Raw genomic sequence first — 27,153 nt, 5'->3', positions numbered from 1 at the left:
TGGGGATGGTGGAGGGGATTGTGAGAGGATGTTAGTGGGGATGGTGGAGGGGATTGTGAGAGGATTGTAGTGAAGTGGGGGGGGGGGGGCGATCCCTGAAAGTTTAAGCATCCTTGGTCAAATCCTCTCGTAGGAGTAGATGATGATACGATACATACATATTTTCTCTCCACGATAAATAGATGATGGTACATTTACTTTGTAGAAATTTGTGTTGATAACAGATAATTATTTTTCCGGTGTCCTTGTGCTAACTGACAGGGAATGCCAACAGGTTTTGATTCAATGTTCAAATCGCCCATGTACACGTACCCGTTGCTGGGTAGAGATAGTGTTAAAGTTTTGAGTGACGGCTGTTTCTTCCACTTAGTCGTGGGTATGGCATTCTCTCTCAATTGTGGTGGATAAACTGAAGATCTAGCCATCTCTGTTGTTTCATAACAGTGCAATGTAACATGTTCTGAGCACAAATGTGAACATTTTGTTGGCCCGATCCACGCTCGGGTATTTCAGACAAACCTCGTCCAATTTCTGGCAACCCTCGGATTTTTCGACCATTGGTGTAGCATGAAACCATCTCGGTTTGTAGTACTATACAAGCACCAAGGACACATCAACTCGGCATATTTGTAGAAATTCGAAAATTATTTGCTGTTTGAGTTCAATCGTACTGCGATGTAACTTGTAAACAATACGTAAGTGGTGCACACCTTCATGGTGAGATTGAGATGTCACGGCTAATCGTTAAAAAGAAGATTTCGTCTTTTAATTGCAAATTTACCCACTTTATAATTTGGAAATCGGAAAAAGACTCATCGTATCTCTTTTGTATGGTATCAAGGGATAGATTAGTGTCGAGGTGGTCTGAGCGTTTGGGGTTCCCTTTTAGGAGCAAGTGTTACAAGTACATTGTAGACCTGCATGAGAGCAGATTTCAGTCAATGTCGATCGTAGTTGTTCACCGCAGCAGATTTCAGACGACCGTGACACGAAAATTGAAATGTCGCACTCCACAGAGACTGGGGCCCCCGGTCGATCGGGACAGGTTGCGGCAGGTGAAAGACAGTGGGGAGGGGGTTTATTTTGGTCAACCACGCACTTTCTGAGTATTATTATATATTATTATCAAGATTGTCACTATTATGTCATTTCCTAGAGGACAATACAATACACTCCAGGAGATAACTATATCAAAAACAATTTCACAATGAAATCCTTGGACAAACATTGCACTTGGAAGGATGGAATGATGGTCACAAGGATGCATCCAGGATGCACTTACCCACAGTGGGTGCAGTTGAAGTGATCTGGGTGGTATGGATCAGAACGGTACACCAAAGGCTGCCCATCAATGATGGCATGACACTTCTGGCATACATACTTGCCTAGACCTTTTGCCTTTTCACGGTTGTGGCAAGGCCGGCAGAGGTGTCTGCACAAGAAGCATACCACCAGCAAGTCACAGGCAATATATCCATCAGAGCATGTTCTCATCGTTGGATGCAAATGCAAAAGGAAAGAGCAGGAAGTAAAAGGCAGGAATTTGGGAGAAAGGAAGAGCTGTAAGCATCCGAACCTTCCAGCATTCTTTACAAAACCCACGTCAGCAAGGCACTCGTCGCAAACATCGCAGCGGAAACACTCCGGGTGCCAACTGTTATTCATGGCCTTGATCACACGGCCCACAATAAACTCTCCTGTGCACAATAATTGTTCACAAAATCATATTGTTAACTTTTTGACTTTGAATACATGTATATTGAAATTACATCACCAATTACTAGCAGCTTGGTTCACCCTTTCATGTGGAAACAGCCTATGATATACAATGATATACAGCACAAGGAACTTGGACAAAGGAGACCATATGGCCCATCATTCCTGTACTTACTCTATTAACACTAATTAAATTCAATCTTACAGTTTATAGACTTAATTCCATTGAGAGGTTAGGGGGTTGGAGAAGGGGGAGGGATGGGAATGAGATGAGTGAGCAGGTACAGGGACATCACCAGGGTATGTTCAATTTCCTTGCTTTATTCATTTGTTCTTGCTTTTTGAGTGGAATTAATGGAGTTGTAGGGCGAAGAATGAACAAGAATTGACAGAACATTCGCCATTTGATGAAGCCCTCTCACAGACATCACAATCACTACACCTGTATGGCATTGCAAGCTGTTGGCATTCCATCAACTGGTAAGAACAAGCAACTGGTCAAACAGGTACATGACTTATAAAGTGTTTTTCAATAAACATACCACATTGGCCACAAGTGGGTGCAAACAGCATCTGGAAGTCATAAACGCAATACTTTCTGCCTTCAAACTAAGGGAATGTTGGGTGGACAAAAAGGAAGAACAGGTTAAAAATAAAACCAGGATAAATATCACAATAAGACAGCACAGTTCTATACTCACTAAATGTCTCCTCACCTCATAAAAGACGCCATCGGGGAACTGTTGGAAGCATTGTGCACACACAAAACAACCTTCGTGGAAGAGCTCTCCACTACTGTTCACGATACGCTCCGTCGGACCGAAACTAGTGCGGCAGCGCTCGCACGCTGCATTCACCAGAGCCGTTGCCATGTTGCTGAGGACACGGATTGATCATTCAACATGATGATACTCATAACTGCACATCATTCAAACTACATGAACAACAAGGGCTATCTATTTGTTTAGTACTGTATAAACAAGGGAGTGGAAGAGAGTGGGTGACAAAAGATGAAACAAACAAAAGAACAAATCTCTCTGTCATTCTTAATCTTTCTTTCATGCAAAACAAATGTAACCACAGTTTGGAATGATGGATGTAATCAACAGGATGTTGACTGAGCTGTACTAACCACCATGGGAAGCAAGAAGCTGACATTTCGGTCGTTAACCCTTCATCGGAGCAAAATCAGGTTAACGCCCAAAAACTCAGCTTCTCCGTCCTTCTCACAGCTCTTGGCATGCCTCGATCAACATCCCATCGATTTCATCCATCGTTCTACCTGTCTATCGAGACCACAAGACTTTGCTGCGGTGCAGTAGGTTATCTGCTTTACTGGCAGTCATAAATGAAAAATAAATTTACTATTATGCATTTCCATGAGCTCCAGATAAGGCAGTTTGATCCCTGCTGGACTAAGTCAAATGGTAATTGATCCATTTTGAATTGCACAAGAAATTAGCCAAATGTAAACTTTGCAATCTTAGATCATGTTTGAAATAAACTTTGTTCACACTGAACTGCCAAAGTTATCTCATGCAAAAAAGTGCCGAAACGGTATCGAAAAGTTCACTTCACAGAGGCAAATGCAAACTGAGCAAATGGGAATCTGAGTTGAACTCGTCCTCTGGTCAATTCAAGGAGACCCTATGGTTTTCTGGCAGCTAATGATCGGTTTATAGATGACCACCAGCACAAGCAACCTTCAAGATCAAGGTGAAGGTCTGTTATGTGTGGGCAACCTCTAACTTCCAGTTCAGTGCTTGTCTTGTCTATATATATATATATATATATATATATATATATATATATATATATATATATATATATATATATATATATATATATATATATATACATATATATATATATATATACATATATATATATATATATATATATATATATATATATATATATATATATATATATATATATATATATATATATATATATATATATATATATATATATATATATATATATATATATATACATATATATACATATATATATACATACATATATATACATACATATATATATATATATATACATATATATATACATATATATATACATATATATATATATACATATACATATATATATATACATATATATATATATATACACATATATATATACATATATATATACATATATATATACATATATATATATATATATATATATATATATATATATATATATATACATATACATATATACATATACATATATATATATATATACATATACATATATATATATATATATATATATATATACATATACATATATATATATATATATATATATACATATATATATATATATATATATATATATATATATATATATACATATATATATATATATATATATATATATACATATACATATATATATATATATATATATATATATATATATATATATATATATATATATATATATATATATATATATTGTGCATTGAGTAACACACAGCAAGAAAGTTTATAATCACTTGTTCTTACCAGGAACAAACAAACAAGGAAATATATATATTTTTAAAACAGGTGTTACAAAGTCAGGAAAGAGGAAACGGAAGAATCGAGTTGTTTCACACAAAAAAGAAAAGCATCATCCTGAGAGGACTCATTCAGTCATCATGAAGAATTAACACATTCTGAGGTTCGCACTGCTTCCTATTCTATAATGTCCAAATGCGTTCAGGACAATCTTCTTTTCCTTCTCTTCCCTTTATAAGCGATGAAGTCCAACGGTACCAAGCTTCTGCCCTGCCTCGGCCATGATAATCCTCCACTTCCCCCTATCCTCAGCCATCTCTCTCTCCACTCTCCAACCACCCCGACCTTATTGATATCCTTCCCCATACAATCTTCTCATCTCAACCAGGGTCTACCTCTTTTCTTCTTACCTTGCTCCCTCAACCTATCTGCTCTTTTTGCCATTCTCTCTTTCTCCATCCACACCAAGTGCCCAGCCCACTTTTTACAATCTCACCGACAAGCTCATCTGCACACCAATCTCCTCCCTCATTCATCCATCCCCATTCTATCCACCCTCTTCACTTACACAATTCTCCTGACCCAGTTGTTCTCACAGACCTGCAGCCTCTGCTGTTTCTCTGCCAGTGCCACTGTTTCAAGACCGTGAAGATAGGCTGGCATAATACAAGTCACCAAAACTTTCCCTTTCAATTACCTTGATATATTTCTGTCTGCCATTACTCCCTGCACCCTCGTCCATGCATACACACCCACCTGAATCCTCTTCCACACTTCTGTCTCTGACTTACCATCCCCGAACACTGTTCCTCCCAGATACTCACTATTTCCCCAACTGATCTCCTTCCCCTCGAACCTGACATTAATTTATTTTCTTTGCTACATGACCCACATAAGGTCAGCCTTCTCGAAACTCTTCTTCAGCCCAGGTTTCTCAAATGCCTCTTTCCGCTTTCCCCCCACCCTCCCAATGCCTCGTACTTCCTGCGCCTCCCAGCTACTCTCCGACACAACATCCAGATCATCCACATTCCACATCCTCCCCAGAATTGACTTCGCAGAAGCAAATGCAAACCTTTCATGCTTAACCTCCTGCTCAACAGTTCACATCACCATGATAAATATGAGTGGGCTGAGAGAGCTTCCTTGCCTCATATCAATGTTCACACTAAACTCCTCCGACATTCCAGGACCAACCAAAACTCTTCCCTTTGTTCCCTTGTACATCCTTTCCACCAACCTAACTTCTGCTTCCGGCACTCCCATCCATCCGAGCATCGCCGCCACCATCTCTCACAGGACAGTGTCATAAGCTTTCTTCAAGTCCACAAATCCCAATGCCATTTCACCTTGCACCCCAACCTCCTCTCCACCATCTGTCTCACTGTGAACATCCCCTCCATCATCTCCCCCAACCCCTGTTGTTCTTCACCAATCTTCATCTCCACCCATCCTGCTGTCCAGTACCCTCATGACATGACTTAGCAGCATAATGCCTTTGCACCCCCCCCCACCACTCCCCCAACTTCTTTAACATTACCCCTCCTCCTCTATCTTGGCACAATTAGCCCTGTCCTCCAAAATCAAACTCTCTCTCAAACATACATTCATCAGCCTCTTCGTCCAACTGATTCTAACTCCTTCTGAAACAACTATCATCTCTGTACGCACCTCGTCAATACCTGCAGCTCCCCCCCCCCCTTTGCTCTTTACTGTTGTCCGCACCTCCTCCTCCGTGATCTCCACTTATCCTCACCGAACACAGAAGCCCCAGCTCGCCACTGTTTCCTCCCCAGATCAACAGCTCAGACTTGAAATATCCTTCCCATACCTTCAATACTGGCCACCTCTCTGTCACTAGCCTCCCAGCACGAATATGCAATGCCTGCCCGTCCCTTTCATGTGCCTACCATCCTCATCCCTGTCATGAGCCAATTTATAGATAATCTTCTTCCCACCATCCTGTTCCAACTTGTGATGTACCTCCTCTTCCGTAACACTCCTCACCTTATCCACAGCTCTCCTTGCTGCTTTCTTCTTTTTCCCATACAGGCGCAACAACCCTGCATCCAGTTGGTCCCTCTCTATCCTTGATCTTCTCCATCCTCTTCCAAACCTCTTTCCTCTTCCTGACTGCTTTCACTACTTTCTTTGTCCACCACACCCGATTTCTGCCCCAAATCGATGATATACCCTTTCCTGATGTCCTTCCACACAAAACTTCTGCAATTCTAATAAATGCCTCTCTGTACTTCCTCCACTCCTCCTCTAAACCTCCGGCTTCTTCGCTAAGTTCCTCATACCTGACCCTGAACCTCTCCTTGTACTCTACGGCGATGCTGTCCCTGTACTTCCCCCACACCAAATCATCTTTCGACCCCTGGTCTTAACTTCCCTCCTTTTCTTCCTGCATATAACAAACAGCACTGGCTTATGCTGGATGATGACATGCTCTCCCGCCACGCCACATCACAATCACGTGGTACAATCAACATCACAATCAGGTGGTACTTCTACATTTCAGGACTGTATCCATACTAATGGAGAGTCCAAACTATAAAATGTCGAGGTATTTTTAAAATATAATTCAAACAGGAAACTACCTCACATATCTAGAACTTGGTTAAATAAGAGATCACACTGCACTTAAACAATTGTTTGAATGTGATGAAATAATTGTTCATTAAGGTAATAAATCTATACGCAGAACAACCAATCAAGGGCATTTCCCCCGCAGGAGAAAACAAAAAACAAAAGATTCACGACTTTCATTGTAAATGAGAAAAATAATTACAAAGCAAAAGTGCATTGGTTTGGCAATTAGAACCCACGAACACATTAAGAGGTGATGTGAAATCAATGGTGAGAATTTAAAAAAAAATTACAGAAGAGGAAGTTAATAAAAGGAAGGAGGAAATGAAGGACGGCTTATACATGTAACAAGTGCTGTTACATGTTGGATAAAAAATATCTGCTGAAGTTTGTTATAACACTGGGGTTCCCAATCGTTCTTTTAAGTACCGAGAAAAGTAGCAAAAACTCAACAAGCACATCCAATATAGATAATTAAGAGTTCATTAGTTATAGGACAAACAAACACGCACTTGTTAACGTGTGGGACAAAATATATCAAAAATGTGAATTACCGGCTTCCGGACCCATCACATAAGAACTATCTTGTCCTCTCACCTGGGAGGATTCTTTTCCACATTCTGAAACTCGCATATGGAGATAACCACCAACGACACACACAAACACACCAACGGCCACGAGGGGGAGGCGGCAAATAAACTACCTCTCGACTGGGACAGAAAGGGCCACGTCAAATCCATGAGTTTTGAAAGCAGTGAAGACCGAGCCAAAAACGGCAGCTTCGTTGGGACGAGATGCACACGAGTTGCCATCCGACATGTGTTTGTAACGTGCCTGGCACTGCAGCTTGGTGGGACTTGTTGACTCTGTGCTGCCAGGAGGGAAGGCCTGAGCTTTGATGAACTCCCTCTTGCAAAGTCCTGGTCATTGAGGATGAGAGTTTTATGGGATCGAGGACTACAACGAATACGACTGATGGAAGTGAGAACCAAGCCGAGGATGGTAGATTTGGTGTGGCAGAGGGCTGAGCATGTGGTACCCAGAATCACGCTGATCAATATGCATTTGGGAAGCAACCTGGCCTTGCGACTTGTTGGGCTTTGCCAATCCCATCATGTTGACAACGAAAACCTGAGCTTTGGTGACTCCCTTTTTGCCAAGTTCCGCCCACATGGAACGAGTTCCATGGGATCCAGGACCTTGTGAAATACAACGATTTTGATGGGAGCGAGAACCGAGTCAGGGGCGGCAGCTTTGATGGGGGCAGAGGGCCACGTGGGGAACGCCCAGAGTTGCACCGCTAGACATGAGTTTTGGATGTGGCCTTGCCTCACGGCTTGTTGGGTTTTGCTGACTCTATCCCATCAAGGAAGGATGACACCAAGAAGGAAGACACTGAGACCGGGCGTACCCCGGAAGCCACCTGGGAGGTCATGCAGATCTATATCATCACCACTTTGGGGACAGATGGGGAAATGGAGCACAGATAAGGAGAAGGCTTGGTCCACGAGTCGTGGTTCCTTGCTGGGGTGAAGATGGATGCTTAAGTACTGGGGAAGGCTCCTTTAAATGCAGCACGGATAAGAGACAGCTTGGTCTATGAGTGATGGTTCCTTGACAGTGTGAAGATGGATGCTTCAGGACCAGGGAAGGCTCCGTTCAGTCTAAGAGACTCGCGAGTGGAGATGATGACTGGTCGCAGCGGCGCGTATACACGCACACACCTACATGAATCGTGATTTACACATACACTTGCACGATTGTGATTGATGCACATATTACAGATTTGTTAGACACATATTGATATGTGATTATATGAGGGCCAGTCAAAAAGTAACCTTGAAATATTTTTCACAAATAGTTTTTTGCATGTACATGTGCAACAACTGTTATTTTTCAACATAATCTCCATTGTGTTCATTGCATTTTTTTCCAGTGCTTTACTAAGGCCTGGATTCTTCTATAAAAAAAATATTTTGCCTGCTTGTGCAGGCATTCGTGCACCGCCTCTTGGACCTCTTCAACGGATCGGAAAGTGGTTCCACCAAGTGTCTCTTTAAGTGGCCCAGAGATGTGGTAATCCAAAGGGGCGAGGTCTGGCGAGTAGGGTGGATGAGGAAGACACTCAAAATGAATATCATCGATTGTTGCAACTGTAGCATGGGAAGTATGTGGCCGAGCATTATCATGCTGCAGCAAAACACCGGCAGTGAGTAGTCCACGACGTTTTGATCTGATTGCTGGTTTCAGATGATTTTTAAGGAAATCACAGTATGATGCACTGATGACTGTGGTTCCTCCTCTGGCCTCTTCATTTCTGGCTGAATGTAATGGACCCAGCTTTCATCCCCAGTCACTATGCGTTGTAAGAAAGTGTCGACTTCTGTTTCATAACATCTTCACATGCGTCCACTCACCCTACTTTCAGTTTGGGTGTTAGCTGTCAAGGCACCCACCTTGCAGACACTTTGCGGAACCCCAGCACGTTGTGAATGATATGGTGTGCTGAACCATGGCTAATGTTCAATTTGGGGACTACTTCATCCAGTGTAATGCAACAGTTTTCCCTTAGCACGCACTCAACTCCTGCAACCATTTCTGGTGTGTCGGCTGTGTGAGCAGCGTCTGCCACATTGGACACTCCACTTTTAAACTTCCTGTCACAGTCGTATACCTGCTGCAGCGATAAGCATGCATCACCATATTGCATTGGATTTCACTGGGATTCACATCCTCACTTCCCAAGAAACGGATGACAAAACGTTGCTCCTCCCTGGTGATTGGGATGAGTATAACAAATAAAAACTCATTATTTTACACTCAAATGTGTCTTCCAACATGTAGAACGACATTAGAAACTTCAACTCAGGCACTATAATAACAGTACCTTGAATAGATCTTAATATAATTTGAACCTTGTCAATAAATGACACCTTACATATATAGGAAACTAATTCTATCATAGAAAATATGTAATTATGTGCTTTCGACATCAAGTTGATCATTTGATCCAGATTTCAAATGTTGCAGCTGTAACAGCAACACAGATATAAAATATAAGGCATGTTATAAGACAAACACATTATTATTGTTATTCAAACACAATAATGAAAGTACACAATCTTGGAATATTTGAACTAATAGTCTTCAGTTTCATAATAGTCTTCGCTGCTCAACTCCATTTCGCTGTCTGTACCATCGTTCATTGGTTGGTTTTCACATGGGCTCAAACTACAAATGTCAGAACACTTCAATCCATTTGCAGCACAGGGACATTGAGGAACTCGACAGGACTTCCAACATTTGCAGGACAGCATCTCAAGAACAGCGTCCGGGGCCGGTGCACCATCCATCCAGTCTACGGCTAAGTGTCTGTCATCACCATCGCCAACGAATTTCCAGCCATAGCCTGCAGGATTGGGCGTCTTGGGATCGTTCATCAAACTCTGTCTCCAAATCGCGGTTTGATAATTTGCTCCCCGTGCATGTTTTCCAAGACAATCTGCACATGGCGGTAACTGGTAGGACTCTTTCTCACCTTTCTTTGCAACAAATAGTTTGTACCGAAACTCGTTGACTGAAGCATCTCCAGATGTAGCATCATACATGGCACAAACAAAACGTTCCAATCGAGCTTGAAGAGAAGACGAAAGACTCCACTGTTGGCCAAGCTCCTTAAAGAGACTCTGGAAATTCTGATTTGCTTTGACCAGTTTGAATGCTTTCATTTTCCCACAACCTGCGAAGGCACTGATGGAGTCGCAACCAGTGAAAGCGTGCAATCCAATAACTGCCTCTGAGACATCAGATTCATTCATGTTGACAACAGCTGTGATGTCTATGTAATGTGTGCGAGTTTTAGTCCCACGTTTCTGATAAAGAGGAGCAGTAATTTGTGTACAGAACGCCATGCTCAAAAGGAAGACATCTGTGTCGTCCGCCACAAAGATTACAGCTGCACTTCCGGTGTCACTTGCGTGTTTTCCATGAAGCAGTACCCTCGTGTCTGCTTCTTCTTGCTGGCAGCAAAGCTCCGGTACATCTTCAACTGCTGAGTCAGTAATTTTGATGCACTTCTCCTTTGAGGTTACAAACATGCTTTGACTGCAATAATGACCTTGAATGTGGTTGTTGCCATTCCTGAAACAGAAATTCAATGAGTTCAGTCTTGTTGTCACTACTCTGCAGGTAACTTCTCCACTGATGGACAATTTGTTGGGAAGTTATATTCTTGAACTGTATGTCTGGATTCTTGCTTCGTCTCGCTCTTTCGTGGTGTTATATGCTGTGTGGTTGATACACATCAAACACGATGTCAATCCTAGTACTGTGTGCACCTTCTCTAATTGCAGAAAGAAGCAAGGTGTTTGCAATGTCTCCAAATGTTTTCTGGTCCCCCTTCATCTTTTGAACCAAAGCCATGCCATCAATAATCATGGCTGATGGTGTGGGAATGTTCTCTGCTTGTGCATCTTTTTGTAATGCTCTGGCCAACACAGCTTTGTTTGTCTTCCTGATACTCCCATCTTCAGAGGCTAGAGACCATGGCAGCGGACCTCGGGGATGTGCAGGACATCTTTCATATCCAGGTTCTTTCTTGTTTGCGCAATGAGTACCATTTGCCCAAACAACTTTCGGTCTGCTTTCAGAATCATTTCTTTTCCATTTGAAGAAACTTTCTTCTGCTTCTTGGTCATATCTGAAAAGGTCTTGAGCCTCAGCTTAGGCAATGGATCATGAAATTTCACGACTGGTGGACTTGATTCGAGTCTTTCAGACTTAAAGCTCTGATAAGCTGCCTCACCACGCTTTCTGCTTCTAGCAACTGTGTGGCAATCTGCCTTGTTGCAGCAGCAGCTGTAGACAGACTGACTAGTTCTTGTTGATTTTCTTCAAAGGGATTAACCCAGTTTTGCAGGGTTTCGACAACAGCATTGACAGCTAGTTCATCCTTTTTAATTCTGCTGTTCTGTAACTCTACATGTCCATGATCAGATTTGCCTGTGACTAACACGTCTCGGAGATGATGCAAGAAGGATGACCGGTATTCTGTTGTCAGGAAGAACCGACTCACTGCACCAGGTTTGAGACTATACTTGCGCACTCCTCCCGCAACTTTGTGTCACGATTGGCTGTCTCTTCAATTGTCTGTTCCAAGGGTATCTTAGCAAAGGGGTTCTTTTCTCCTAGTTTGACAGAAAACTCTCCTTCAAGGAAGTGTTGAAGCACTTCTGGATGGTCATTTCTGAGCTGGGACATTTCAGCGTAGTATACTGGAAGGTACCGGGCATAATTCTGTCGGTCATAGGCGAAGCACCAGACAATCATGCCACGAACTGCAGCCATGTGCAAATTCCAATCACCTTCTCTGGAAGAGCGAATTAAGGCCAGCAATACTCCCCCAACCATGTCAAAGTATGACATCCATAACACTGAAAGAGGTCCATTGATGTGCCGTAGATGTTCACAATATTTCTCAAAGTGTTCCAGCATCTGCAAGAACAATTCATGGTTCAGCGTCTCTTCATTTTTGGAACTTTGACGAGAAGTGTCCAGAAGATCACTCAGTAATTCCAATAACTGATCGATCTGGTTCATCTGTGTAGGTTGTTGTTCCTTCAGCCATAGCAGAAATCCTGCCCATAGCAATCTGAAAAAGGCCTCATATATGTATTTGTGCGTTCGGAGAGACCTGTTGTACCGTCTGCCTGCCATGACACTCGTTACAGATCCCTCTGCCACTATTCCTGCCTCAATGCAAAGGTCACACAGGCCTGCATCCTCAAAACGTTTTCCAAGTATTCCCAGAAAGTTGCAGACCATATGAAAAGAGCCGAGGCGAAGAATTACTCCGGGATATTGACATCTGTGTTTCCACAGAACTTCTGCCACTTTGGAATAAAGGGCCTGGTCGAATACCAGTACAACCTCTTGAAGATGTAGGCTTTCTTTTACCTTCATTGACCTGTTCAAAATCTCAGCTGCTGTCACCATGCTGGTTGCTGGAAAATTGATTTGGTTGAGATAGCTTATGTTGTGCTGATGAACTGTCTGGTCCTGTCTCATAATGATGTTGATTCCTGTCCATACTGGAATAATTTGGTTTTCCGGGTGCATTTGCTGTAGAAGAATCCAGATCAAGTCCTTTCTGGGGATGGATTTTTGAGGAAGAGCGTGGTATTCTTCAGCAACTGTTTTTCTTCCAGGTCCTTCTCTTTTCCCAGTGTTATAAATTGGAAGCTGTTGTTCTTCATATTTGATGGAACGTTGCTTTTTCTTTTCTATTACAGGTCGTGCCGATTCCAGCTTAGGACCATACACCATTTGTTGGACAATGATGCCATTGACCCTGTGGCTTGTTCCTGCTCCTGTTGCAGTTTCCTCGAGGAAATCTATATTGTCCCAAACGAGAGCGGAATATATGTAGGAGTTAACACAATCAGGAAGTGGGACAGAATCATCTGAGGATGAAGCTATTTTCTGAAGGCTCAAGGCAGTGTCATTTTCCTCAAGAACAGTATATGAAACTCCATGCCCGAGTTTCTTCATTATCTGGATGATTTCCGAGTTTCCTGTCAGTGTTTTCACTGCATTTGATAGCAAGATGTGCTTCGGTGGTTTCACATGACCACAGGTGACACTGTAGACCAGATCTTGGCCATATGAATCCACTAACAGTTGAATTTTCTGCGAGGCACTGATAGCTTGGTTCACCTGAAAGGACACAGGTTATGAAGATTTGCAGAAGTTCTGGTAATCGGAAGCCACTCCAGTTCACCAAAGCGGGCGTGAAAGGCCACACTTGATCCTGGCGGATCTCTTTTATGGAAGATCGAATTATTTGGCCAGCTTTGATAACGACAGAAGAATCACCAGATGTTACTGCTGTAAGGGTTTCTATCTTGTCCTTGAGCTTCTGGTTCTCTTTCACAAGTTCGTAGATTGTGAGGGTGTGAGGGAATACGATTGTTTTTCCCTTTATCATCTTTACAGAAATGTAAAGTATATGCAAATTCCTTTTCAATATTTCATCGAATATGCTTCTTGGTGGATTCTTTGGTCATGGTGATCCCTATGTTTGACATCACCTCAACGACGATTGCTGTGAGATCAATCATCTTTAATACACGAGGATTCGTGAATAAATCATCATGGGTAAATGTGTAGAGCGATTCGTTCGCATGTCTTTCAGCCTCGTTGTACAGGCAGTCTTCTTCGGCATCAGGAGACACATTAGTTGTTGCAGTTTCACCGCCTTTATTAGTGTACATGCGGTAACATGAGTGGTGGTAATGTGCTTCAGCGGCAACTAAGTCTCTTGACGCAACTGCTAAGATCTTCGGGTCGCTCTTTTGCATTGCGCACTCCCGTATTCTCTTATCACATCGCAGCTCTGTGCACTGTACAATTGATTCTCTTGTTCGTGATGTTTTTTATACTTTTCTCTTTCGCAGAATATGCATTTTGTTTCGTAAACCCTTGATGTTGAAGGCTTTGACCTGGGAAGATGTTTACTGCTACCAAATACTGTGGTTTCACCATCATCACGCCTTTCTCGATGTTTTTCTAAGAGCTGAAGGTCGCGTTTCAATGTAAAGCGTGACCGACACTGTCTATTGTAAACTATGTCAGGCACCTGTCCTTCTGATAGATTTTGAGCTTTCTCCAGCAATGGGGCATGCTGACGTACACATGCAGCATTTAGCAATGTCTGCCATGATGAAACATCTTTTGGTGAAGTTTTTTTCATCCATTTTTTTTTTCCTGATCCAAAAATCTGCATATGATTTCTCCTGTCGGACTATAAAGCGCCGAGCGCGGGGCGAATTTGGTAGAGTTGAGAAGAGGAAAGAGTTGGAGAGTTGTGGCGGTGGCGAAATCAGTCGAGAGAGTGTCTGTCTGGGTCCGGAGAGGCTGGAGAAGCCAAGAAGCTTTGTGGAGGTCTGCGCTCGTGTCAGTCGGGGAGCTGCGGAGAGGGGAGGCCGGGAACGCGGTCGAGGTCGCAGTGGCGTCGCTCGTCGCGGGACCCAAGCCAGCCAGATATCCTCTTTCCCCCGAGCATCAACAACCCCCCCCTGTTTCCCCCCACGCTGAGATAGTGTGAGAAGGGGGCCCCGTTCCCACCCCATTCCAGGCAGTGCCAGCGAGGCCCGCGGAGTCGGGGCGCCGCCGCCATTTTGCGGCTCATCACCAGACGGGTAGGCTCGACGCGGTCTCGGCCCCAGGCCCGTCTGCCCCCTTATCGTTGAGGGTGGCCCCTTTTTTCTTTTGCTTTGGAGTATATGTGTTGTCGGCGCCGTCTGTGAAGTAAAACTGTGTAAGTGTTGCCGTGTGCTCGCGTAGTCGGTAGTAGATCTGCATTGTGTTTCTTTTGTTGCAATTGCTTTTGGTGCGTAATTGTTGTTTCTTCTTTTGTTACATTTGCTTTTGGTGCATAATTGTGGTAATTGTATATGTGTGCTTTCCGTTTGCCGCGGAATAAATGTGCTTTATGTTGAACTGTTTCTCCCGTTTCGCTTCGTCTTTTCTCTAATTGAATCTCCATCTTACTTCACGTAAAGGGTTGGTCGTGGGCTAAATACGCCCGATAATTAATCGGAACCGTCGAGGTTGACGATAACACCGCTCGGTTATCCCGATAGTACGGAACGGGTCGCTTAAAGTGGCCCATGTCCGAAGTCGACCTGCGGCGAGGTGCGATCGCCCGGTCTACCCTCCGTGTGGGTACTTAGGTAGGTCGAATTTGGCGAACAACCCTATCCCACGCGGGGGGCCGATTGGCACGATCGTGGTGAGGCCGAAAGGCCCACCCGTGACTAGTTCCCGGCGTTAGTCCGAGAGGGTCACGACGGGATTGTCCGTCCGGTGGGCGACGTGCCGCGATTCGAGTTACGTGGCCGCTCGCACGCCGGCGGGCGCGAATCCGCAACAATATGTTAGAAAAACACATAATCTATTTCTATCTACCACCAGTACAATATTTTAAAAATGTTCAGGGATAAGACCACAACTCAAAACAATGGAGTGAATCATCACTTATACTTCAAACTGTAAGGAATTCCCTGTATAGATTACCAGACAAGTGATGGCCGAGTCCTGGTAGGCCTATTGAGTATCAAATTTCATCAATAGATGGATCAGCCACTGAATACTAACACCCATACTAAATGTTCTTAAACATAACACAAGACACTAATATCGCTATTTCATTTTGATGTATTCCACTTGTTTTGCTGCATGATAAGGAAGGGTTTGATTACATCAAGTATGGTTTTAATGATATCCTCATATATATGAAAACATATATGTAGACAACAAAATCACTCCTTTATGTGGACTATTTCCAAAGTAATGACACTTTTTGTATTTGCAGAATGTTGGATTTTACATTTTGAAAGAGTTTCAATTTACTTTATCTATTTCAAGTTGTGTATATAACATCATAGTAATGAAATATGCAGCTAACATATGCATATTCTGCCATGTGGATTAAAATTTCTCAAATATTGAAAAACAACAGGAATTCAGCGTCGGTCATTTTGAATTTGGCTAATTAAACGCTTCAGCTACTCTGTTTTGCTTGCTATCATGCATTTCCACAACATGGAGGTCATAAGCTTTCCAATGATACCAAACACAACCGGGCACTAATTTGGTACTGACAAAGTGGTCGGCCTCATGGACTAATTGTAAATAAATCATTATTAAGAATGTTCCCTGCTCGTCTTTGTGGTTTCTTTCATTGATCCAGCATGGTCCGAATCCTAATTTAGCCGGGACTTTATTCCCAATGATCCGTTCCTTTTAGCCGGTACGTCCTTGGCAGTGTCGATTGGCTGCATCCGATCCGGTAAAGTGATCCGGTTCGGACAAGGCGTACCGAGGGCGTGTTCCCCGGTGATTAAACCACTTGATTAATTAGGTAACCCGATTAACCCATAGACGGGAGGACCCTAGGTTATGCGGTTGAGTTATTGGCGTCCACGGTCGGTTAAGCGACCCGCCGCGTCACGGAATTATCCGTGTGCGACGGCTTACAATTCCAGGAGAGTCTGGTGGGAACCGAGATAGCTTCCCCCACCGAGTGGTCTTCTCACCCGACCCCCGGCCCACAACAATATATATATATATATATATATATATATATATATATATATATATATATATATATATATATATATACCCTGGGAACATGAAAAAATATAATTAGACCATAGTTCGATCCATAACTTGTTTTCCCGAGCAGAGAATCCTCCACTCACTCTTCTACTCCCACTCGCTCCTCTCCACACCCTCCACTACTTCCCCCTCCTACTTCCACCTCCTCATATCGCGTCCGACCAGATACATTTAAAACAGCAATTAGAATGCATTTTTGTCTCAAAAACGGCAATATTTGTCAGATTTTCTCACCTTTTGCTGAACCAAAATTTAAACCATCTTTGTGAGGAGAAAAAAAAAAGAGATCAGATGGTGAATGAAAGTTAACATAAGCCGTAAAGGCACCTGAATGAATTTTATATTACAGGCCTTAATTTCACTTAAAATGCATTTTAATCTAAAAACGCTAAATATCATCCAGTTTTCTTCCCCTTTTTTGCAACTGAGTCTTAAACCATCTTCGTGACCATGAAAGATGAAATCCGATATCAAATTCGAGTGAAGATAAAGTCATAAGAAGAAAGTGCGAGCCTTCCAAAAGAGGCTCTACAGAACAAACAAAATGGTGGCGATTTGATTTTGAAACTGGAAGCCAAGAAAGGCACCTCCAACCAAATACCTACACCAAGTACACCTCCATCGATTTTGTACAAACAGGAAAAATCAGACTTTGTCTTGGGTGAAGTTTTATACATGACTCAGACATCCCATGTCCAGAGGAGACAAACGACGTTCACACAGCAAAAAAGCAATAAGACTCAAATTCTTGCTGTCATTACTGCAGTTCTTCTTCTTCTTCTTTATTCGTATGCAGCACAAGGCTGTGGGGTAGTATCAGTGGCTGAGGGCGTGGCTGTGCCTCTGATGCAATGCCCTCTGCTGGTTAGGGCAGGAATTTGTAATTTGTACAGGGTGCCGGTGATAGCTTGTTTACTCTTCGCGAAGGGCACCGTGGGATCTTTAACGTCCACCAACGAATGCTGGCAGACGGGATATCCGTTTAACGTCCATCCGAGGGACAGCAAACACATTTATGAATCATCCTGCCTGTGGAACACCGGGATGACAGTTTATAGCTGGGTTGGAATTCGAACCCAGGCAAGACAGCTTGGAGATGAGTGTGTATACCTCTGGGCCATCCTGTCATCCGAACTACACAGTGGCCTCACACCAATCGATCCAGTTAGTTCGTGGCTTGAAATTTAGAATCAATGCATTTAAAAGTCAAACTTTGAACTCTCAATAACACAACTAGACCTGGAATCGACTGCAAATTGAAATCAACGTCCCTATATTTCACTTGATTTTGTACGTGCAACAAATCGATGCAATTATTGACCGCAGCTCTGCGCACAACTCAGACGTTTCACAATCAACATGAATGCTATTAAATGTTAAAGTTAAATAACCAATCAAATTGTATAAACAAAAAAACTTTCACACTTACAGCTTGGCGTAAAAGTCACAAAATTCCTTGTACACCTTTAAGTCACTTTCTTCTTGCTGACGTTTGGGACAAGGTTCATCAAGCTGGTTTGATAGGTCGGCTTGTTCGGCCATAGCCTCTTCCACTGCTGCATCGGACGTGACAATAAGCTGTCCATTGTCTAACCTAGCCATTCTATGCACGTTTGTCTGCTTGGCTCGGACAGAACTGAACAAGCTTGAATGGCACCCCACTCTGTCCCCAAACGAAAACTTTGACTTTGCCAACGAGATACCTCCCCTACTGTGTTGCACGATCAAACACTCGAGACTGAAACGCTCTGCTTTGTAAATAAAATAAAAAGTACAAATGTAATAGTACTGCAAAGTAAAAACAAACACAAATGGTGAGAGGACAAATTGAGCGACGTTCAAAGAAACAACAGACCAATTATTGGCATCTATCAGTCGGTAAATACATTTGTGAAAGACAAGGCGACAGAGGCCCGAGTCCTCATGGCTAAACATAGCTTTGCCCTTTATGTGGATGTGTGTGACACAGCGTGACTAAAACAGTACATGAGCTTGAGGCAATGGCATGCCATCACTCTCCAGCCATTTCCATCGAAATGAACAATAACTGGATCGCTTCATGCGAGGACATTGTGTAGTTATGACAGCGAGAGATTGAGTCTTATTGCCTCTTACTGGGTGAACGTCGTTTGTCTCTACTGGACCGGGAATGCCTGTGAATCGTGGATGAAACGTCTCCCAAGGAAAAGTCTGATTTTTCCTGTTTGCACAAGATTGATGGAGGTTTATTTTGTGTAGTTATTTGGTTGGAGGTTACTTTTTTTTTTCTTTGAATATATAATCATACAATTGCCTTGTGTCTGTGCCGTGTACAATTGCCTTGTGTCAATTTGATAAGTGTCTGTGTCTGTGTTTCATTGGTTATCTCCAGATGCGGGTTTCAGAAGGTGGAACGGAGTCTTCCATGATCTTGAAGTATTCACCTCCATTTCGGTGCAGGATCTCGATTCATGGACCAAGCTGTGAAGTTTTCTTGTTCTAAGTTTTGTTCAAAGGTTCTCAGTTTTTTCAATATTGTCACCGAGCCACGAACTGCTTCCAACTGCAGTTTGTTTATAGTAATATACCCAGGGATGGTTTTTAAGATCTCCGCAAGGTTATTCTTTGTCTTCGTTGTCAGTGTCTTCAATAATCACTGACCATACAATTTTGGCATTCTTCAGCTTCCAGGACCTTTTCACTTCATTTTTGAGATCTTGTTATTTGGTCATTTTCTTGATTTCTGCATTGTTTACACCAAAATCGCTGGGTACTGACACCCAAATTAGCAATGCCTTCTTCTCTTTTTTTGTACCTAAGTATGATATCTGGTTGCATTGATTTGTTTTCGATGTTCACGCTCGATTGGATCATCAAGTCGTATGTGAACGTTATTTCATTGTTTTCAGTGATTGCATTTGATTCATGTTTCCATGAGTTTTCTGGAACTGGGATATTGAGATTTTTGCAGATGTGCCAATGGATTACTGGGAAATTGAGATTTTTGCAGATGTGCCAATGGATTACTCTACATACATTGTTGTGCCTTTATTTATAAAAATGCTTTGACAGGAGTTTTTTTACATCCCGATAGTAGGTGGCTTGTGCTTTCTATTTCTACGTTGCAAAATCTACACTTGTCTAATTGACTCAGTCCTGCCATATTCTTTCAGCCATTCGTGGTGTCCCTCATCTTGGGCATGTATTTTGATTCATTCTCCATCCCAGTTGAGCTGACCTCTGCTTACCTGCTCAAACGATCTTCTTTGTCTATGCCCAATCTGTACAATTTTTGTTCTACCTTCTTGCTCTTTTAACTTTCTCCCAGTTGTCGGTGTATATCTGTTGATATTTCGCTTTGTTGATATTTCGCTTATGCTCCTCACCCTCTCTACCTGGTGCAGATTCCTCTTTACTTGTGATGGTCTTCTGTCTCACAAGAGGAGATGCAGGTTTTATTCTTTACGTTGCACATTCCAGATGCTCGGTGCAGCTGCAAAGCCACAGGATTCAACATGTAGTCTGTGTCCTATGATTCGGTATTTTCTTTTATTTTTTTTCCAATTTTCAACAAATAACTTGTTTTCACCTCTCCTCGGCGCCCCGCCACTCCCCTTGCAATCCCCTAGCACCTCAGCACCAATCTTTCCTCTCAGGGATGATTGTGCAGGCCGCCCGATATCCCGGCAAAGGCACAAGTAGCGTTGCACTACTTCGAGCTTATCTCCCCCTTTTCTACCTGGCCCACAAGACAATGGATGGCTGTTACCAGCTTCACAGCATGGCAATCGTCCAGGGCTCCAAAAGCAGTGTGCCTGTGACACAACCATCCGCGGGCTCCATCCCAGTTTGCAGGCCGTAAAGCCTCGCTCGTCCCTTGGCGATCTGGGCTCCACATCCACCATGCCACCCCCGGAACCTTCATTATCAGCATTCAGGACCTCACATGACTCAAACAGCCGAGAAATGTTGTTCTGACAATGAGCAGGCACGAGGCCACGTTCGCTTTGTGACGGCATATACCTCATTCCTCCTCCAAACCTCTCCACCTCACTCAGATCACCACTCCTCCCTCCAGAACACCTTCCTCCTCCTCTCTCTCCTGTAACCATCAAAATTGAGGCCTCACAATCGTCAGACCCAAGCAGGGAAGCCGGTGAGTAACGTGACCGACGTGACAAGGCAATTATGTGCCGACTTTACTGACGCCATTGTGTGTGTGTGTGTGTGCGTGTGCGTGTTTGTTACTCTCAAAATTGAAGATTAGCAAGTATCATGGATACAGTAGTACTCCATGTAGGGATGGCATTGGAAAAAAATGGAAACCCATTCAAATGTGAACAAAATTATATACTGTCGGACCCTACCTATTCGTGGATTTGCGGACCCAGTGTATTCACGGTTGATAAAATGCGACCTGCTTCTACATTTGTGGCCATGTGCTTTGCATATTTGGATTTTTTTTTCAAATTTTTCCCGGTTTTTTTTGTTGCGGACGTATTTGCAGTTTATCACAGAATTCTTGATTTTCCCTTATAGTCAGAGTGTTGGCCAGAAAAGCGTGCATTAGGGTTCGCACAATGTTTTTTCTGCATTTTTGTGATCACCAGACCATCTCAATGAATATTCCGATTGATGCCACTCTGGCACCCTTGAGCATTTTTGTAGAAACCCATTAATATGCAAATTAGCGGTGGCCTTGTCGAAATTACTATTTTTCTTAATATCTCCAAAAGTAAGCATCCAAATAGCTTGGTTGAGGTGTCTACACCCATGTTTTTTAGGGTCACTGGTCATGATAAACCCACTTACAATTTGATAACATTGAAATTTAGCTCATTAATATGCAAATGAGCATAACCCTACCCCCTGAATTTGTCCACCCGATCGGCGTTTTTGCAGTACAGTTATACAACAACAACAACAAAACTGTTTGAAAATAACTTGCGCAGAGCCGTTTATCCCCAGTACAGTTGTGAAGAAATGGCTGACCTCAGAAGATCAACAGCATGAACTGTTTCTGATCAAGTAAGTTGAGGCTTGTAATGTAATGAAAGAAACATGGAGAACTGAGTTTTAAGTAAGAGTAATGTCTTCTGATACAGTATAATGATCGATATTATTTGCAAGCAAGTTTTTTTTTATTATTATTTAACATGATATGTCTGAAAGCAACAGTGTATTTTATTGATTTTTAAAAGTACACAGGGTGGAACCTGTTTCCTGAGAATTTTTTAAAATACGAACAAAGAAATTAAATGTTTATTGATGTTTATAATTACCTCTATTGTTACAGGTTGAGGCTCCATCACCATGGGAGACCGTTTCTTCAGTCCCTGCGATGCAACTAAAGCTGGAAAACCTCTGGTAACAGTTGGTCCAGACAGAGTGCGAAGTATCATCCGGTCAAGCAAAGCAAGAAAAGATGGTATACATGAAGAGCTTGAACAGAGATTACAGGCAGACGAATCTATCGAGATCAAATGCCATAGAGACTGTGTATAAACGTACACATCACGCTCACACATAGAAAGACACTTGAAACGAATGAGTAATGTCTGTTTGGAAGATGCTTCAACAAGCAAAATAAGCCGCCATTCAAAGACGACAGTGTTTGACTTTGAAGAACATTGCATTTTTTGCAGACAAAAGTGCATCATGGACTTTGATAAGAAGAATCCTAATCGTTGGCAGCAAGTTCTCCTTTGTAGAACTGCAGATCTTATTGATCAGACAACTTTCAAACAAACTATTCCAGATGTTATCGATTCCCGCCAGGATGAAGAAGATCGCCAGGTCAAGATACGATTAATGGGCGCAATCGGCGATCTTCATGCTGCTGATGCAAGATATCACGATGACTGCAGAAAGTCCTTCATGGCACCCCGTTCTGTTGCAGCAGCAGCACACAGTGGCAGATAAACTCAGAACATTGAGCCAGCTGTCAGTTCTACCATCCTATCAATGAAAAACGACATGTTGCGCATCTGGAATTCAGTAGAAGTCTACAATATGTACAAGGATCATGGAGGAAATCTATACTCTCGACGAACCCTGTTATCCAAATTGTTGGATATACTTGGCTCTGAGTTTCTGGTTCTGTCTGGTGAAGGTGTCGCTAGTTTAATCTAGTTTCGCAACAGAGCGTCTACTGCGATCAACTTAGTAGCATCAGATGAAGATGACGCCATTGATGTTTCCATAGAACGAATTGCCAAGAACGTTGCACAGGAATCTAAGCAGTTGTTGTCCGACCCCAGTTCCTATCAGACTAGAATTAATATAGATATTGCTAATGAAGCAGTGAGTTCAACCCTTCAATTGCTACTCTCCAAAATATCAGCTAAACTGGACTGCACACTTCCAGGAGCTCTGATAGGAAACATCATAACGAAGATGATCACCAATCGACCAACTACACTCAAAATAGCACTGGGAGTTCTAGTCAGTCGTAAAAGCCTCATCGAGCAGTTGTACAACTATTGTGTGACCTGTTCCTATGATGAGTTTCAGCGTTTCAGGGATCAGCAGCAAAGGCTGCAACTGTTCACTCCGGGATTAGGGGAACCGCCAATGCTGAATGTGGCCTCGTTCAGGTTGTTGCTGACAACTTCGACACAAATATCTCATCCCAGAATGGACTCGTTTCAACACATTCTCTTGCAGTACTACTTACCATAAAAGATCAGGAGATATCTTCCACATCTGACGATGAAGCCATCATCAGACGATTAACCCGTGATGAAATGAAGACACCTGTGACAGAAGACATTTCGGTTCAAAGGTACAAGGGACCTGATAAACCAGCGATGCCAGTGGAAGAAGCCGCACGTGTGGTGTTACCTCTCCGCATATTGGCTCATCAAGCTATACAACTTAGGAGAGTTCAATATATGTATTTCTCTTTTCTGAAGCAAATAACTTCTAATCAGAAGACACCAGAGTTTGGTGGCTTTAATACGAAGCTCTGCAGAGAGCAAGGACGATCCATCTAACCTGCAACAAGGGCCATTTATACACCACTCATAGATATGGATCCAGCTGATCCAGACACAATGTTTACAGCAATGGAGGAGGGAAAATGCTTGACCGCAGAGTGGGGACAAACCGTAACCATCTTCACAAACGACCAACAGCTGTATCGAGTGGCCGTTAATGTTAAATGGGTTTATCCTGAGTGATTTACCTAGTTCATACCAAGGCTGGGTGGCATGCACACCCTTATGAGTTTCATCGGTTGTGTGGGGAACTTGATGGCTGAAAGTGGGGTGGAAGACGTGATGAAATCTGCCTTTGGAGGTGTTGCTCATATGCTTGGTGGAAAAAAGTTTCCCCAAAACTTCAGGGCTCTACGATTGGTGACTGAGGAGGTCCTTCGTTCCAGCGTGGCTCAGGCAGAAAGTCATGAAGACTTAATGGACACTCTTGAAACCAAAGCAACAAAGAGCATGACCACACAACTATGGGTACAGAACCTTGTGAAACCTGTATTCATCATGATGGCATTTGTTCATGCTGAGCATGAAGGAGATTGGCCATTGTATCTGTGGGCTATGAAGGAGATGCTCCCCTATTTCTTCATGGCTGAACATCACAACTATGCTAGATATGGGCTCTACTACCTTCGATCAATGGAAAAGCTTCATGGAGACATTCTGGAAATGTTCTTAAAAGAAGATCACGTGATGCGGCACAAGAAGGGCCGATGGAACGGCATATGGTCGGACAAGAACATCGAATCCATGTTCATGCGCTACGCTCATGGCATACATGGAATCGTTGGCATTACACTGAAGCCTTCTACACTGAAGAAGTGGGCCTATAGTATGCACATGTTTAGTCAGATAGTCCACGATCTCCCAGATATGTCTGAGGGGCACATAGTCACAGAGGTAACCATTCACAAGGAAGAGAAGCCATCACGCATATGATCTGATGCAGAGGACCGAGATAAGATAAGGAGAAAACTCCAGTTCTGTATCGACCCACTTGACCCAAATGAACGTATGCAGACAGAGTTGTCAACATTGTAACTGGCAGAATTGGACTGGAGAAGGTGAACGCGCCAAGGGCAGTTGACATTGGCCGAGCACAGATGCATTCGTATGAAGAAAGCTGGCCAGCAGGAGTCAACACTCCCTTATCTAAACAAGTCATAACGATGGCAGTGACACGGAAAGTAATGCGTGTGGGATCTACCGAGGTTTGTGATCTAAATCTCATCTACTCCAGGGTCATGGGACTCCAACAAAGTCGAAACATCAAACTATGTGATGTCATAGAGTACGAGCTTGCACCTGTGCCAACATCAATGTTCGATGAAAAGGGGGAGATGAGAATAGCAGAGACCAAGTCGACATTGAAGAATAATCTTCAAGTGGAAATCTCAACAAGCTGGGTCCACAACCTGAAGTCACCATCTTAGATGGTTGTGCAATCCTCTGGGTTATTTATTGGCCTAACAGTGGAATTGTGCAAGACTTTGTTTACAACTTCACGAGCTACATCATGGCAAAGGTGGACAAATCAGATGTACATCTGGTATTTGACAGATGTCATGATTTCAGCATCAAGAGTGGAACAAGATTAGCAAGAGCTGGGCAGCAAGCTAGCAGGTGCCACAGGTTGAACCGCCAGACTCCACTGCCTCCACAGCTGGTGGTTCTGTCAGTAACTGAGAACAAAGTTCAGCTGATAGAACTGAATTGCCAGAATTTGATTGACGTTAGTCAACAGAGAAAGCAGAGCCAACACAGGCTCGTCATTACGGGACAGGAGTCTACCCCAGTGGAAATACACCACGGAGCCCAAAGGTGTCGCACTGATTTGAAGACGACGCATGAGGAGGCAGATGTCATCATGATTCAGCAAGTCGCTAAAGTTGCCAAAGATTGCGCAAAATGCATCACAGTCATCTGTGATGATACTGATGTGTTCATCTTGCTTGTGTATCACTTCACAGAACTTCATCTGCAATGCTGCGTAACAATGATAGCAACATGCCCTGGCCGATCGTTGATCGACATTGGGGCCACTGCCAGAAAGCATGCCAGGATGCAGCAAGACCTACTAGCTTTACACGCACTGATAGGTTGCGACACCATTGCCCATATGTATGGTAGAGGTAAACTGACTGGCAAGAAGACACTCACAGCAGGCCATTCACTTCAAAAACTTGGGAATGTGGATGCACCTATTGATGATGTCATCGCCGAAGCCAGTGTGTTCATGGCTGTTTGCTATGGTAGCAAGGAGAGAAGCAACATGTCTGATGTTCGCAAAGAGGTGTGGTCCATGAAGATGGCGAAACCAAATGCCATCAAAGCACCAGACCTAAAGGCTCTGCCACCAACTACAGAGTCCTTTGAACAAAACATGTGATGCGCTCATATCCAGACAGCAATATGGAAGTCAGCTGCTGAGCTGCAACCACCACCTCTGGATCCCACTCAGTACGGATGGAAACGTGATGAGGCATCAAGATCATTACTTGCAATTATGCTGCCGACTAACATCGCTCTTGCACCACCAGAGATCTTGGAGCTAATACGATGTGGATGTTCCTCTGACAAGCAATGCTACACAGCTCAATGCCGCAGCACAGCAGCCAAGTTACCATGCACAGTTTTCTGTACGTGCCATGGAGATACTGGCTGCAGGAATGAGCGCACCAAGACAGCTGCTGCATTTGCCCTTGATGATGACTCTGACACTGAATGAGACACCAAGCACTGAAGTGGCCTTCATAAGGTTTACAAACCTGTTATATATATATATATATATATATATATATATATATATATATATATATATATATATATATATATATATATATATATATATATATATATATATATATATATATATAGATATAGATATATATGAACATTTGATTTACACAGGAATGTCTTCTTTTGTTCATGTTGTTAGCTCCTTTCATTGCATACTGTCAAATTGTTGAATCTGTATGAATAATAAAGTGATCTATATTCACAAAGACTGAAGTGTTTTTTTTCTATCTATATGTCTATTTATCTACATTTTCAATAATGGCAACTACAAAATTTGCATATTAATGAGCTAAATTTCAATGTTATCAAATTGTAAGTGGGTTTATCATGACCAGTGACCCTAAAAACATGGGTTTGGACACCTCAACCAGGCTGTTTGG

General features: G+C 42.8%; 1 protein-coding gene across 6 annotated transcripts in view; it reads right to left on the bottom strand.

The window, feature by feature from the left end:
- Positions 1-27,153, bottom strand: part of LOC147012848 (LIM and senescent cell antigen-like-containing domain protein 1) — a 98,358-nt gene that overhangs the window by 36,710 nt on the left and 34,495 nt on the right. For 3 of the 6 annotated variants that reach the window (XM_085854125.1, XM_085854126.1, XM_085854127.1), the window contains exons 2-5: positions 2,433-2,592; positions 2,259-2,325; positions 1,577-1,697; positions 1,283-1,432 (exon numbers count right to left, since the gene is read on the bottom strand). In XM_085854125.1, the coding sequence (XP_085710251.1) occupies positions 1,283-1,432; positions 1,577-1,697; positions 2,259-2,325; positions 2,433-2,592 (498 nt within the window). Of the gene's footprint in view, positions 1-1,282; positions 1,433-1,576; positions 1,698-2,258; positions 2,326-2,432; positions 2,593-4,800; positions 4,912-4,988; positions 5,010-18,432; positions 18,908-27,153 lie in introns of those variants that run through there. The other 3 variants (XM_085854121.1, XM_085854122.1, XM_085854124.1) reach the window with 3 other exon arrangements.

The sequence above is a fragment of the Eptatretus burgeri genome, chromosome 14 (genome assembly GCF_056783735.1).
Source record: "Eptatretus burgeri isolate ZD-2024b chromosome 14, Ebu_testis_v1, whole genome shotgun sequence".
NCBI lineage: Eukaryota > Metazoa > Chordata > Myxini > Myxiniformes > Myxinidae > Eptatretus > Eptatretus burgeri.
The sequence above is the reverse complement of the archived record's forward strand: the minus strand, read 5'-3'. Positions and strand labels throughout refer to the sequence as shown.